The sequence below is a fragment of the Engraulis encrasicolus genome, chromosome 24 (genome assembly GCF_034702125.1).
Source record: "Engraulis encrasicolus isolate BLACKSEA-1 chromosome 24, IST_EnEncr_1.0, whole genome shotgun sequence".
Lineage (NCBI taxonomy): Eukaryota > Metazoa > Chordata > Actinopteri > Clupeiformes > Engraulidae > Engraulis > Engraulis encrasicolus.
In genome coordinates, this window is record NC_085880.1 from 24,797,782 (window position 1) to 24,814,133 (window position 16,352).

The following is a 16,352-nucleotide window of genomic DNA, read 5'->3' on the forward strand; positions in this document are numbered from 1 at the left end:
TTCATATTTTTGACTCAGGGGTCACAGCTGGTGTATAGGGGTCAGGTGAGGGTGTCCTTGTAATGATGAAAGATGAGCCAACAGAGATGGGCATGGCACAGACATGCACAGACAGAGAGACGAGGGAAGACCTTGAAGAATGTGTCATGACATCATGCCTTCTCCCATTGTTTTGGTTTTTTTTCAATATTTTTTTGCGGTATTTTTCTGTATTTTTTCTTTTCAATAAATAACCTAGATGTTTCCATGGTATATATCCTTAAGTGTCCAACACAAACTATTTTCCTAGTTTAATCTTACATTACTTTAAAAAATATATTTGAATGAAACTGAACATTTGCTTGTTCACTTTGTAAATCACGTTACGAAGAAATGTTATGTCATCTTAAACATATGCCTATATAAAAATACTATACATTTGAACACATGCTTGAAAGTGCTTAAGTCCATTAACAAACAGTGTATGTGACAATCCATACTCTGTAATAGCAACTGTGTCATATACCAACTCTTTCATAACAACTGTCACAGCTAGACATTTCTGCCATTTTTAGAATATTGTGCTAACTGCAGACCTCAGAGCTTTCACCACAAGACCCTACTCAATTCATATATTTACAAACTGCATCTGTTTGTTTGTAAAGATAATTTCTAAATCAGGTTATTATAAATATGTTGACTCAGTTGAAGGACAATTAACCCTAACACCATACAACAAAGAGGTGCTCAAAATGTACCAAAATGTCTTCACATTTCCATCCAAATTGGAAATGGAATTTTATGTTGGTCTATGACTTAGGACCAAAGCATTGCTTATTTATGGAGGGAGTTTCAGTGGGTAACACAGTTGACACAGTTTTCTGGGACGCACATACATTTCCTGATTTAATGTAGGCTTTAATATATAAGATAATAGGCTTTTAAACACTTTGGCACATTATAATAACTACTGTGAATAAATGTTTGTAAATATTTTATCCAAAAAACATGTTTGTTTTTACATGGGGACTGAATCTGACATTTGGAAAATGGGACAGCAAAGAAACGTCAAAATAAAAACAGTAATATTTGTTCAGAGGAAAATGATCTGGTTGGTGGGCAGAGTAATTAACCAGTGCCCTCTCCCATCCTCCATGACTGAGGTACCCTGAGCATGGTACTGTGCTGCTGCACTGGGCTGCGTTTTCCAAAACCCCGCAGTACTTAAGCCTAAGTAGCACTATATGAGGGGCCCCCTAGGCAATATACCACATCACTAAAAGTTTATGCATACAAGGCCTACGTACAATATTTTTTGCTCGAACATGCATTCGCAAGGTAAAATAGTGTGTATGTATAGACTTTTAGTGATGATGTGAGACCTATTTCTAATATATTGCCTAAGCGGCCCCCACACTTAAGTACTACTTAGGCTTAAGTACTACTTAGGTTTTTTTGGGAAACGCAGCCCTGCTCCCTTGGGGCGCCATTGGGGGCCTGCCCCCTTGCACGGATGATGCATAAATGCAATTTTGTTTCATGCTGTGTGCAGTGTTCATTGTGTGCTGTGGCGTGCTGTTTCACAATAACAACAGGAGTTGGAGTTTCCCAGTTGGGCTTTCACTTCACTTTCACTGGACTTGAAATGTTCCCCTAATTTTAGAATAACTCATGTAACTCCATATATGGGGGTGGGCCTTAGTGTGATGCAGCAAAGCACCCCATTTCTATACATTGTTGTGCACAATTTCATAACTGCTGACTGCATAACGTAGCCTCTTACTGTAGTTGGCCCCGTCAACAGGCCTATTTATTCTTTGCTAAAAACTACATTATAACAATAGTGCTATGACAAATGAGTCTAAAATAACCAAGGGAGACGTGGTCATTACCATCTTGGTGACAAAGTTATAGTAAAGGTAGCTTAGTTAGCTTAAAGGGGCCCCTCATAATTAGGGGTGCAGAACCGGTGGGCCCCGCACCTTCGTAAGCCCCATATTTTCAGAAATGTAATACATTTTTTTTTTTTTTAATCTGAAAACAGGGGCCCACGAGAGTGCAGGGCTCACATGAATGTTACCAAAATGTGTACATAAATTCTCCTCTGTCATAATTAAATTTCAATTACAAAAAAATTATCATGTGCAGCAACTCTACCCACCACGTGGTCTGTTTGCTTTATTGGAGTTTGAATGTGACGTAGGTCCGTCTGTGGAGCTTGTTTGTTTTCTATCACAGTGGGCATACAGGCCTACACAAGCATAAACACAACACACACACACACACACACACACACACACACACACACACACCCACACACACACACTCGCCCAGCCCTTCTTCTTGCCCCTCGAACAGGGACAGAGACTATCTCCCTTCTTCTCACAAACATGCAAATGCGCACGCACGCATGCACGCACGCACGCACGCACGCACGCACGCACGCACGCACGCACGCACACACACACACACACACACACACAATCCAGCTTATCTTCCTCTTGTGACTGCTTGCCTCTGGCCCTGGCTCTTGCTCTGTTTTGGTGGAGGCAGGGAAGCTGACAGGGGACAAAGGGGTCAGTTGTTCTGGGCCCAGGGAGACGGGGGGCCCGGAATTGTGTCCCCATTACATTATATGCATTGGGTGGGTGGGGGGCTTTCAGATTACTTTGTCCTGGGCCCAGCCAAAGCTGTCAGCGGGCCTGGGTGGAGGTTCCCATTCCACAGCATTACATAAACTGCACAATGACTCAAATCGGACGACCAACAAGCAGCTTTCTGTTTCTCGAAAAAAACAAAAAGACTTCAGCGTGCACTTGATTAGCAGAGCCTGGCGCCTGCCCTGCGAGCTTTACTGTTTCTAAAACAGTCAACACTTATAAGGTCCCTGTGAATGTGTTGTTTTTTTTAGAGAGTGTTTGTGCGTCTGTGCATGCATGCGTGCGTGCATGCGTGTGTGTGTGTGTGTGTGTGTGTGTATGTGTGTGTGTGTGTGTGTGTGTGTGTGTGTGTGTGTGTATGTGTGTGTGAGAGAGAGAGAGAGAAAGAGTGTGAGAGAGAGAGAGAGCGTGTGTGTGTGTGTGAATGTGTGTGTGTGTGTGTGCGCGTGCGTGCGCGCGTGTGCTTGTGCGCGTGTGCATGTGCGTGCGCGCACGCGAGTGTGTGTGTTACATGTCACAGCCAGGTCTATTTAGTGTCTATCAGCGTCGGACTTCGACTGTGTGATTTTTAGCCTTCGCACAGTTGATACTGTGCAAGTAGCAGCAGTAGCAGTATGTTAATTATGTCATGTTATAAAATATACTTCGGTAACAGTGCACACGACGGGTGTTCAAATGGCACATAACACATCACTCAGAGGAGGTGTGTTTGTATGGGGGGATGCTATTACATCCATCAGATAGAAACACCCTCCACCACCACCACCACCACCCCTGCCAGCAGCCCCCAGCCCTCCAGGCACAGAGCAGAGCAGAGCAGAGCAGCCAGGCACTTCAAGCCCAGGCTCCTGTAAACCTCCCCTGGGCCACGGCCAGGGACAGGTGGCCGATAGAGGAGAGGAGAGGAGAGGAGAGGAGAGGAGAGGAGAGGAGAGGAGAGGAGAGGAGAGGAGAGGAGGGCAGCCAAGCATGGAGAAGCAGGCTATCAGATACTCGCTCGCATGCATCCAGGGAGAGAGAGAGAGAGGGAGAGAGAGAGAGACAGAGAGAGAGAGAGAGAGAGAGAGAGAGAGAGAGAGAGAGAGAGAGAGAGAGAGAGAGAGAGAGAGAGAGAGATGCACTGGAGACAATTAGTGCTGTGGATCCACAGCACTCTGATGGGCAGGCCGGCCGGCCGGCTGGCTGGCTGCATGCATGAGCTTGCTGGCCGACTGGATGGTTGACACGTCTGACACATAACAGAGCCGAGCGGCGCGGAGAGCCAACCGCTCCCAGAAGGCATCACAGCTTAACACAAACACACAGATCACACACACACAAACATGTGCATGCAGGCAGTGCATGCGCAAACATGGACACGCACGCAGGCACGCAGGCACGCAGGCACGCACGCACACACACACACACACACACACACACACACACACACACACACACACACACACACACAAACAGACATGTGCATGCAGGCAGTGCATGCACAACCATGCACAAACACACACAGACACACACATTAAAAAATGTGCATGAAGACCGTGCATGCACAAACACACGCACATGCATGCACGCAGGGACGCTCGCGCACATGCTCACGCACACGCACACACACACACACACACACACACACACACACACACGCACACACGCACACACGCACACACACACACACACACACACACACACACGCACACACACACACACACACACACACACACACACACACACACACACACACACCTGTACCCACATACACACACACACAAACACAATCAGTTGAACATAAACTTTAACATTCACTAAATGTGCAGCTTACACATAAACTGAGCATTTCATTTGGTTGAAGCAACATGGTTAAGACGTGCAGGCTTGGATTCTTTCATAGCTATTTTACTACTCATTTACTGAGGGGTGGCATAATTACTGTATGGTTCACAGATCACATTTAACACTATTATGTGCCTCCACAGGCCCTAATACTGTGGGCCTGCTGTAGATTCGTAAGGCTTTTGTGGACCGGCAGAGCTTGAGTTCGAATCAGGGGTGTCATAATGGCGGTGCGTAGGTGGGTGTGGGGGTGCAGAGTCAGGGGATGTATGGATATGCGGGTCCTATTAGAAGTGGACTTATCCGGGCCCATAATTGCTGCTACGCCCCCTGGATAGGACTACCAGTTCTACAATTGCCCACAGAGAGAGAGAGACCCCGTTGACACGTTTCGCCCCGGAGGGAAATGCAATGCTTGTAAAGTTAATCTGTGCATTGTTCCGCTTGATTTGTCCTGTTGGCACATTACTCCAGTTATGTTAAATTGGTCCCCCACTCCACCCCCGTGTGTGTGTGTGTGTGTGTGTGTGTGTGTGTGTGTGTGTGTGTGTGTGTGTGTGCGCGCACGGCTGGACTATCAATAGAGTTACTACTAACACTTTCACCTGCCGCCCTTCCGGCATGCCTTATTCCCTGGCGTGCACTTTGCGGCCCTCAGTGGGGTTTTATGTTGTCCTTGTTCGCCGAGGCTGATGAGAGGCCCCTGATCGCAGTTGGTGACAGGTTGAGTGCACACTTCAAGTACGACAACACCAGGGGCTATGCTGCTTACATGCGACACCTCCTTGCTATGTGTACGGTGAAATGATCCATATCACAACACTGGCAGGTTTTCAAGACAAAAATGATATTGCATATTAGCTATTGGGTAAAATAAATAACAAGAGGACCAATAGGAGATGAAAACAAAATGTCTTACACCAAAATGCCTGCCTAAATTCTGACTGAGGAAAACTGTGAAGTGCCCTATATTAATGCTGTGTTTGTTGAGTAACATAGGGATGCTCCACTGTCTATAGCCTACACCATCTCCATATGTAATATAAATCTTAGTTATGCCCCAGGCAACTCATGTATAGTAGTCTAGCCGGGAATGCAGCGGGGTGACGCATTGCAGGTACGAACGATCCAATCACAGCCCGAGTTTCGCCACTACAACGTCCTGTGCGGCGTGAGACGCGTCACAAACCAGCACAATTTACTCATCCGCAGAAAAGTAGTTCCCCAACGAAAGGCTGTCCTGTCGACTCAAAAGGGAAATAAACATATTGTAACACCCTTGCGGATTTAACACTAAACAAGTGTGTTGTTCGGAACGGTAAAAGTCGTACACATCGGTGTTTTATACAAGATACAGTAAAATAAGGGAGGAAGTGAGTCTGCGGAGGGATAGTAAACTGGGAGGAGTTTGCGCCTCTCCATTAAAGGCGCGTCTGCTTCAGCTTGGTCGCATCCTGTGTGAGTTGCCTGTTTGGGAGTGTTGAACCTGTGGAGCAACAAGGCGTATTCTTAACACACCGTGATGGTGAGTGGGATTTCTGCATGTTTTTATTATTATTATTGTGAAGAATGGACTCATATGCTGGTTTAGGATTAACATAAGCCTAGTAATGAAGAATTCATTCTTCCATGGAGGACACAAACCAGACGCGCCCATGTCCGCGCGGGGCTACTATTAATTAGAATTTGTGTGCAGTGTTTGTTTTCACTGATAGATGAGTGTAATAAGCACGACCAACGTCATGGTGGGTTTGGATATTGTTAGAAGCATAAAAGAGCTACTGTGCAAAGAGGGAGTAAATGGTGCATGGCCATCTGACGTGTAGTTTTGACGGCTCTTGAGCGAGCCCATCCATTCTGCGGCATCCTCCCTGCAACGCATTTACGTGGCTCTCTCTCTGATGGCCTCTGACATTAAGGAAAGCAAACACAACTCCTATAGGTTACATTGTAGCGCTCATTGTGTGAACTGTTGCGCATTTTCGATTGCGAGAGAATTGAGTGGATGAATCTATTGAACAACCCTTCAAGGAACCGCGATGACGCATTTCTGTTCCTTTGGTCTCTTTGACTTCTGTATTGCGGGTAGAGAGGCAGATACTATGTTCATGTTATAGCCTAGTCCATCGGGACTCATCTAAAATGTTGCCATTCCGACATAATAGTTGGGCCATATCTGAAAGAGAGATCGTTCATGTCGGCAGTAATAGGAGGGAGCTCCGATCTTATCCGTTCATGTCTTGCATAGAAATACGTCATGCGAAAGAGGACCACTGCCCTGCCTGAAGCCGTTGAGTGGATCCTTGATGCTCTCTCTTTTTTCTCTCCCTCTCTCTTTCTCCCTGCTCACAGGCTGATCAACTGACAGAAGAACAGATCGCCGGTAAGATTGCGCTTCTTCTTTTCTCTCTCACTCCCTTTTTGTCGAACCGTTCCTGGCACATGCTCGACGGTGTGGATTCCCGTGGTCCTCCCCCTCCTCCCACCACCACCACCAACACCGCCACCCCTCCTCCCACTCCCTCTTCCCTCCCCCCGCGTTGGATTTATATTTTCGCCTTTTAAGGCTTTCCTTAGGACTGACAGTAATGAAACGCCCGGCTGAATGAATGGGACGGCTATTATAGTGCAAGGCAACAGAACGGGCCCTGTAAAAGAGGGCGCGCAAAAAGCTACAGGAAGGCCTTCCCGTGCTATGCTTTGCATTTTATTGCAAATTATTTCGCCGTCGCCGATGTCTCCCAGATATCCTCTCTCTCTCTCTCTCTCTCTCTCTCTCTCTCTCTCTCTCTCTCTCTCTCTCTCTCTCTCTCTCTCTCTCTCTCTCTCTCTCTCTCTCTCTCTCTCTCTCTCTCTCTCTCTCTCTCTCTCTCTCTCTCTCTCTCTCTCGTTGTCTGTCCTGCTGCACACACGGCAGGAAGAAGCGCATTCTCGCTCCTTCTTTGACGCTGTTTTTCCCCAATCTGCAGTTATGGCCTATCCCTTTTTAGTGATGGTACTTTGGACCTATTTTACTCTGAGGAGCTGACAGTCATGTTTTCTGGGTGTGCCCTGTGTCAGAGCCTAGCGCATTCAGTCAGACAGTCAGCAGAGCTTAAAGAGCCTCTGTGCCACAATACCACCACCCTCGTTCCCTACATTTCCTACCACCCCCCACCCAGCCCAACCACCACACCCTCCCCCCATCACCAACACCACCTCTGCCATTCAGTAAGACCAGGCAGACTGACTCTTTTCATGAAAGAATGTGCTTTTTAAGCAAAGGCTATTCAGTTAAAAGCTGGTGGTTTTGGACACTGCCATTCTTGGGGAGGGGAGGGGAGGGCCGGGACAGCCAGACAATAAGTGTCTCACGTGCCGCTGTCATTGTGTCTTTATCTTATTAGTCTCTAGCTTTCTCTTTCCCTCTTTCTCTGTCTCTCTCTCTCTCTCTCGTAGGAGGATATGAGGTCACTGCGCTGAGGCCTGACGCTCTGAGAATAGTGCTGTCTGGTTGTTCTAGAATGCAAATAGGCGACCGAATCACTAGGAAAAAAATGGCGGCACTGCAAGATAGAGGCATTTCAGACCATGACACAAGTTGGCACTAGAACGTGTGAATGTGTGTGTTGTTCGAAACGTTTGACGTTTCAATTTATTTTCAGTAGCAGTTGACACAGAGCATTTATGACAGCGGTTGATATAAAGGAGTTGCATTGCATAAGAGACTCGGTAAAAAAAAAAAAGCGCTGAAGTGTTGGATAGATGTCCTCCCACAACCTTTTAAAAGCGTGTGTGTGTGTGTGTGCGTGTGCGTGTGTGTGTATGGAGATTCAGCTATGCAGGCAGCACCATGTTCTAGTGCTCTCCAGGGATCTAGAGTCCTAGAAGAGTCCAGCTATCCGTACACTATTCACAGCGACAAAAATTGGTATGAATTTGGTCAGAACGGTTCCGCCATGCAAAAAGAAAAGAATAGAACTTGAAACAGATCTTTGACTTTAATTACTCACAGACATCAGGTGGTACATCAACAGCTAATGGCACTATTCAATAAATGAATGAATGAATTAGTATTTGGTAACTACTTGTGTACAAGCTGTGAATGTGTCTTAGGTAATCAAGTTAATACAATTAAACAAATTAATTGAATTCACACTACAGTGGCAGTACCTGTGGTCGCACCACTAGACATCTGCTTCTAAAAAAACATCATTGACCCAACACTGATGACTACTCTGCCCTACAAAGGAAAAGTGCAACAACTATGCCAACATTGAAACTGAGAAAAATGTCTTCAATAAGCCTTGGTATTTGGTTGGATGTTGTAGTAATGGCAAATTTGACACAGCAATATCTATAAACGGGAGACATTTGGTCTTTGTCACGAGATAAAGGAGGTGGATTGTTGACCAATTTAAGTCTAAACTCTATTTGGAATAAATGTGTAGGCCTACTTACTGCACTCTGCCTTTGTAGGGTAGTTCTGTGGTCTGTGTGTGGGTTTTTGGGCTCTTTTGGAGAAACTGAAGAGGGCCAGTCATGATTATGGAGCATGTGAGGGAATGTCCTACCGCCCAAATGAAGTCATGTTGTAACAAGGGAAAAGCTCTAGGGGATGGAAATAATGGCTGTTTCACACGGGCCCAGGGAGTGACTCCCTATTGCCGTTTAAAACAGTTGTCGTGGCGATGAGGTGGATTGTTTGCGTTCTTGAACAGGGCCCTGGGTTATTGTGTGTGTGTGTGTGTGTGTGTGTGTGTGTGTGTGTGTGTGTGTGTGTGTGTGTGTGTGTGTGTGTGTGTGTGTGTGTGTGTGTGTGTGTGTGTGTGTGTGTGTGTGTGTGTGTGTGTGTTGAGGTTGGGTGGGGTTGAACAGTTCGGCTTGTGCACCATCTCCCAAGACCCTTGATGAGGTCACGGGCTGCCAGGCAGGTAACATCCCTAAAGGATGGCACCACACAGCCATGGTGACCCCCTGTTTCTCTAGCAACTGCGTGTGAGGTCACAAGTGTAAGAGTTGGATCCCTCCCCTTAAAACACTGCGAGTGAGGTCAGAGAGCAGCACGTGTTGTGTGCCTGACGTGATGTCACATGTGCAGATCAGGAAAGTTAACAATCAAAACCTGTGTTTGGAGTTTTCCTGGTGTCACTCATATGGCACCTTGATAATAATCAGCTTACTTGTAACAGGAGGTGGAAAGAAACTTTGTTATGATTCTTATGCAACAAGAGATGTATTTAAAAGTTTTGTTGTACAGTATTAACCCTTTGAGGAGTAAGGATTCCCCCCAGTTCTTCTAGAATTTTACTTTAACACTCTACAGATCCCATAGAAAATCCCACAAAGTCATTATGACATCATGATGAGAACTCTTTTAACAAAATTCTAATCGTATACAGTATGTGATGGTACTCCTGAAAGGGCAGAATTACTAGACTATACCTTATATCTGATGTCATAACTACCTTATCTTATGTCATAACTGGTTGGCAAATAATGCCACAAATACAACGTTGAATAGTTGAATGGCCTTTTACCGTTGCACTCACAAGCTTCACGTACACAAGTTTCATTTGTCTTCCTCAGTCCAAATATGATTGTCTTTACTGATCATTGATTTGACATTGGCACACTATAAAGCAAAACAGTACTACGTGTGGTGTAGCCACAGATGATGGAAGTGTAACGATACCACTTAATTTCGTGTTGTATTTACACCTCTATATAGAAGTGTCAGTGGCTGTTTGCGTTTAGTCCGCTTGGCCTACATTTTAAAAGCTGTTGGTGTCATAGTGGCGTGCTGACATGGTGGTCAGTTGTTATTGCTGTTTCACAATGAACACACACCATTGATTGACACAGCAGTCTGTAAAGTGGAAGTGTGTGTGAGTGTGTGAGTGTGTGAGGGACGGATCAAGTTTCACGTTGAGAGCAGCAAGGGAGGAAGAGAGATGAGCACCGTAGGCATTTTGTCAGCTGAAAGTGGAAATGGTTTATTTGATAAGGACCACGCCACACACATTGATTGCAGACTGTTGCATAGGACTGTACATCCTGTAAATATGCCAAAATGTAAAAAAATGGCTGCTTTTCATCTGTTGCCCAAACTCACTAACAGAAAACAAAGCATAACAACATTCATACAAGACGTATCTGCTATAGCCAAATGTTGATATAGAGATAAACATCCTAATGCCTCTAAAAAATATGTTAATGAATTAAATAAGTTGAATAAGATGAATTAAGTAATGACGAAGGCCAAAGAAATACATCTCACACACACAGTACATACATCGTAAAATGATAGGAAATATTTGACAACTGGTAGTGAGTGACTACTGCCTCTCTGGCTCTGGATAAATGCCTCCCCTCCTCCTCTGCAGTTTGTGGGCTTGGCGGTCAAGGTGCAGATATTCACACCCAGATTCTGACTCAACGCCTCCTACAAGATATTAGCACAGTACATAAAGTGTGTGTGTGTGTGTGCGTGCGTGCGTGTGTGCGTGCGCGTGTAGCATGGCTATTTATATATATCTGTGTGAATAGACTTATCTTTATGCCCCTAACAAACACAGGAAGCCATTGTGTGTGACTAATGAATCATACAACTGGACTGGAAGGAAAAGTGTGTGTTTGTGTGTATGTGTGTGTGTGTGTGTGTGTGTGTGTGTGTGTGTATGTGTGTGTCTGCGTGTTAGTAGGGTGGCCATGGTTGTCTGGCTGCCTGACTCAATGGTGGGTTGCACAACGCTGTCGCCCTGTCAAACAGGCAAGCCCTCCACTGGCCTTAAACTGTTGACACACACAGTCAACACACACAAATACACATAAATACACACACACGCGCGCGCACAAAGACCTTCAGGACATGAACATGTACCGGTACATGAACAAACCTTAATTTTGTCTTGACATATATATACTACAGCACATGTAGTTTTTTGCCATGATCTGCATTGTCTATGACGTATGAACACACATACAAACACATAGAAAAGAGAAGTAAGGCTAGGTGTTGATGGCAAGCTATTTTTCTCATTTCTGCTTTGCCTTGACCACCATTCCCCTTCTTGCGTGCATATGAGAGAGGGGGACCTCGAGAGTGAGAGAGTCTGCAGCCATATTTGTGCTTCGGAGTGTTTGACAAGTGTTTCACCATCACACTCTCTCTCTCTCTCTCTCTCTCTCTCTCTCTCTCTCTCTCTCTCTCTCTCTCTCTCTCTCTCTCTCTCTTCTTGGTCTGCTGGAGTCTTGGTTATTGAAGTGGTTAATGGGCACTGCAGCAGTGCATTCTGGGGCTGTTTGCTCTCTTCTCTCCTCCCAGTCTGCAGGGAATTCATATCAAACAGTTACACAGGCTTCCCCTGACTACACTTCATCTCGCAAGCCTCTCTCATGTCTTGCTTGACTACAGTACAGACAGTTCCATTTCATGTACAGACACTTCCATTTTGTTGTTGTTGTTTTTTCCCTTTTTAGATCATCCATGTTCAAAAAGCAAACATCTTGACGTGCAGGGTTTCATGTTTTTGTGAGGCCAATGTAGAGATGAATGTAGTATTTTGTACTATCTTGTTTGAGGTTGATTCACCTCTTCAATTCATTTGATTTGATTGGATCTGATGTCTCTCTCTTCTCTCTCTCTCTCTCTCTGACTATAGAGTTCAAAGAGGCCTTCTCGCTCTTTGACAAGGACGGCGATGGCACCATCACCACAAAAGAGTTGGGGACAGTCATGCGCTCGCTGGGCCAGAACCCCACAGAGGCCGAGCTGCAGGACATGATCAACGAGGTGGACGCTGACGGTGAGTTCCTGCCTGGGCACAGAAACATCTATGCAGTGTGAATTCAACACTTAAAGATGCGGACCAGCACAATGAGTGTTAAATTAGACTCAATTCAAGTCAAGTTTGCTTTATGGGCATGCCTTTTTGTGTGGGGCTAGTATTGCCAAAGCACACAGATAACATCAACGAAATATGAAACATTATTACAGCTTTTATTAAGTGCTGAATTAACTCTGCAAAGTGTGTTTGTGTGTGTGTGTGTGTGTGTGTGTGTGTGTGTGTGTGTGTGTGTGTGTGTGTGTGTGTGTGTGTGTGTGTGTGTGTGTGTGTGCGCGCGCGTGTCATCAATGTGTAATGAGAAAGCCAAAGAAGTTTGTTTATCAGAACACGTTCAAACATGAATGGTGCCAATTGATGCTCTGTACTAGAGTTAGCCTTAAGCTACCTAAATGACTTTGGTCATATCACGATTTTTTAATACAAAATCTCGATTCCGATTTTTTAAGTATAAACACACTGACACTCTCATAAAGTGCACAATTGGAATACAATAATGTAAAGAATAAAAGTGAAGACAACAACACTAAGTAAGTAGACATCACTCTGATACTGATGGTAAACTCCCTCACTACAAGGCGGTCTACGTGATTTCTCAACTTTGGCAGAATCGAGATGACCTTGTACTCAATTTCATGATTCACAATTTAATATTGTCATATCGCCCACCCCTATTTTGGTCCTTAGTAAAAAAATAAATAAATAAATAAAGTAAATTTGCGTTTAAGCTAGCTTGTATCCACACTCCCCTGCAGTACATTCAACCACACCGATTGTTTTCATTGATATTCACAGTATGATGGAGGATGCACACAGTTCAATTGTGTCTTGACTCCCTGTCTTCATTATTCTGTACAGTCCAAGTGTGTCAATGGCCATTTGTGTCTCGCTACAGGCAACGGAACGATAGATTTCCCAGAATTCCTCACCATGATGGCCAGGAAGATGAAGGACACCGACAGCGAGGAGGAGATCAGAGAAGCATTCCGTGTCTTTGACAAGGTACTGAGAGTGTGCCTGTGTGTGCACGTGTATTTGTTTGTGTTTATGCACATGTGTGTGCACATATCATTGTATGGTGGTTTCAACATTCACACATACTTAATGTAGTACAGTATGTGTGAAATGTGTTTTTTTTCTGCTAGTCAAGAGCCATAGCACCCATCACCTCTGGACTAGGGCGCACACGTTTACAAAAGGGAATACATTTTTACCAGTCTATACGTACACACAGTCACATGTGCTCTAGCAAACAATGGATAGCAATAGCATGTGCGTTTGAACAGAAGAACATCCACTTCGCCAACATGGACGTTTGTGAAATGTTCCGAATGCCTTTGGGAGATGTTCTGAATGTGTTTTCTGTGTGCCTGTCCAGGACGGTAACGGCTACATCAGTGCGGCTGAGCTGCGTCACGTGATGACAAACCTGGGGGAGAAGCTGACGGACGAGGAGGTGGACGAGATGATCAGAGAGGCCGACATCGACGGTGACGGCCAGGTCAACTATGAAGGTGTTTTCATCAACTTGTTTCTTCTAACACCACCAAACCGGCCAAATGCTGGTGAAAATTCAGTTTGGCTAGTAGAAAAGACCAACTTCTTAGCCACTTCAACCCATTAGTGAGAGTGTGTTTGGCCGGTAAGATAAACAGCTTCTAGCCATTTTGGCTGGTGATGGAAAAAGTTAATTTCGACCCCTGCTTATAGCACCTGCCAACCAGCCAAATGCTGGTGAAAATTCAGTTTGGCTAGTACAAAGCAAATCTCACTAGCCACTTTGACTGGTTGTCATTAGAGTATGTGTTTGGCTAGTAAGGTTAACGTCTACCAGCCAAATTGGCTAGTGATGAGAAAAATAATAGTACATTGTGGTACATTGGAAATTACTTAACAATCATATGACTTCTATGAAGGTGTGTCAGCGTATCTTTTTTAAACATTATGAAGTACCATAAATCATACCATAATCATATAAGAACTACCATGGTGGTGTGCAGTCAAATGGTTGAATTTCAATATGTAGTACATTTTGTAGATTATGCAGAATCACATCCCATTGGGACAAATCCCATTGTAATCATGTAACTACTGTACCTAATTTATTACTTAGTCATATTACATGGTTTTTAGATGGTTACTATTTGAGTTTATTACCACTCTTTCATTCAGTAAGTAGGCTGGCCAATTGAAAGCAGCACAAATGTATGATGTCATAGCTGTTTTTGTACATTTCCATGTATGTATCATGTCACTGTGTAACTGTGACCATGTTCTTCACCTTTTTTTTTTCTTTTTCTTTTTCTCTCTTCTACAGAGTTTGTACAAATGATGACGGCGAAGTGAAGGCCTTGTATAGACGCTCGCTCTTCTATAAATCATTTGCCTTTTTTCCCTTATTTTTTGGTTTAATTTATCTGTAAACCGTTAAGCCCCCAACTTAACCCCTCATCCTCTCTCTCTCTCTCTCCTGCTCTTCCTCCTCCTCCTCCTCTTCCTCCTCCCTTGTCCTGGCTATCCAGAGGAACTGCATGTAAACCGCGTAGGATCACAAGTCTTCATGTCCCTTTTATTTATTTGATTTTTTGTTCTTTTTTCTTTTGTAAATTTTCTTTCTTTTTTTTTTTTTTTTTTTTTTGCTGTCGTCGTGGTTTTCCAGAGTGGCGGAACTGCCTGAGTGCTTCGGGTGCCCGTCCTAGGGCTGTGTCGGGGTGGGGTTGGGGGTGTTGCGGTGACACTCGACTCGGGAGATGGTTTGGTCATGTCATGTCGGCCCCGCCCCCTTTGCTCTCCGCCCCCCACCCGTCTCAGCGCTGCGTGGCAGTTGATTGGAGACCTGTCAGCTGGTTTGTCACACCTGTTGGCATGGCAACGATGTAGAGGAGTTTACTCTCTGCATGGATCTTGGATCATGGATTAAAAAAAAAAAAAAGCATATACAGTACAGTATGGAAAAATCTTCTTCTCTCAGCATTGCACTAACTGCAAAAAGAAAACAAAAAAATATGAAATGAAAAAAAGACGAGTGTATCATCTTAAAGCACTCGTACATAAACTCTTTTTGTATCTGCTGTTAATATACTAGAGAACTACTTGTTTGAATCTTGTTATGCTTTTTTGATGTTCTTATTTTACTTTTCTGTTGTTTTTTTTTCTTTCTGTCTTGGTTCTTTTCTTTCTCTCTTTTATTTTCTCTCTCTTGCTTTCTATTTTCTTTTCTTTTTTCTCTTTTTTTTAAAAGCTTAAGGCATAGCCATGCCTCAGAAAAATTCATTCCAAGTTGTATATTTTTGTTTTCCAATAAAATTTACAGTTTACCCAGACTGAAAAAGTTTTTCTTGATATTAGAGGCCTGTGTTTTTTTCATTGCGTAATAATAATGACACGGCAAACATGAACTATTTATGTATCTGGAATTTGCATGTACCTCTAAACTGGTTTGACTTCACACTATATTGACATGCTGACGGCATTGATAAAAATTGATTACAGTACCATACGCTGAGCTGGCATTGGTGTGCTTTATTTTTCTGTGTCACTCAGTTGTTTTTTTATGTGCATCATGTTTAAAGTTAGTCAATATGACAAGTTAATAGCACTCATTTAGCGATTCCACCTCTTATGTCCATGATTTAAGCCCACTGGACCCAAGACGGTCCGCTAGAATTTGGTGCTTGTTAACTGGCTTGAACAAGTTCAGTAGATGCCATCGTCACCCTTTCTACCACAATATCTGTGATGTAGTCTAATATGATATAGAATAAAAAAGGGTTAATGCTTAAAAGTTTGTAAAGGAGAAGGATTTTACACAACAAATTTCCCACTTCAAATAACATTCATCAGCACCGCTGTCAATGTGATGTATTGTGCAGGTAAATGTTTATGATGCATGAGTTTACTGAATTCATTTACACCCTTTCCTTAACATTAACTATTACTAATGAATGCACCAAATATATTCATTTGCACAATATGTTCTACTAGAGGACACATCCAGTATGAACAGTACATGGACTAATCAGTGGTGACTCAGGAGGTAGAGGAGCATTCAGCAACTAGAGAG

At 44.0% G+C, this 16,352-nt stretch overlaps 1 protein-coding gene across 1 annotated transcript; it reads left to right on the forward strand.

Moving 5' to 3' along the window:
- The first annotated feature begins 5,901 nt into the window (after positions 1 to 5,901).
- calm2a (calmodulin 2a (phosphorylase kinase, delta)) lies at positions 5,902 to 15,631 on the forward strand. The gene is made up of 6 exons (XM_063191572.1): positions 5,902 to 5,988; positions 6,816 to 6,846; positions 12,107 to 12,250; positions 13,185 to 13,291; positions 13,668 to 13,803; positions 14,607 to 15,631. Exons 1-6 carry the CDS (start codon positions 5,986 to 5,988, stop codon positions 14,633 to 14,635), a joined length of 450 nt encoding a protein of 149 aa, XP_063047642.1. The 5' UTR covers positions 5,902 to 5,985; the 3' UTR covers positions 14,636 to 15,631.
- The last annotated feature ends 721 nt before the right edge of the window (positions 15,632 to 16,352 follow it).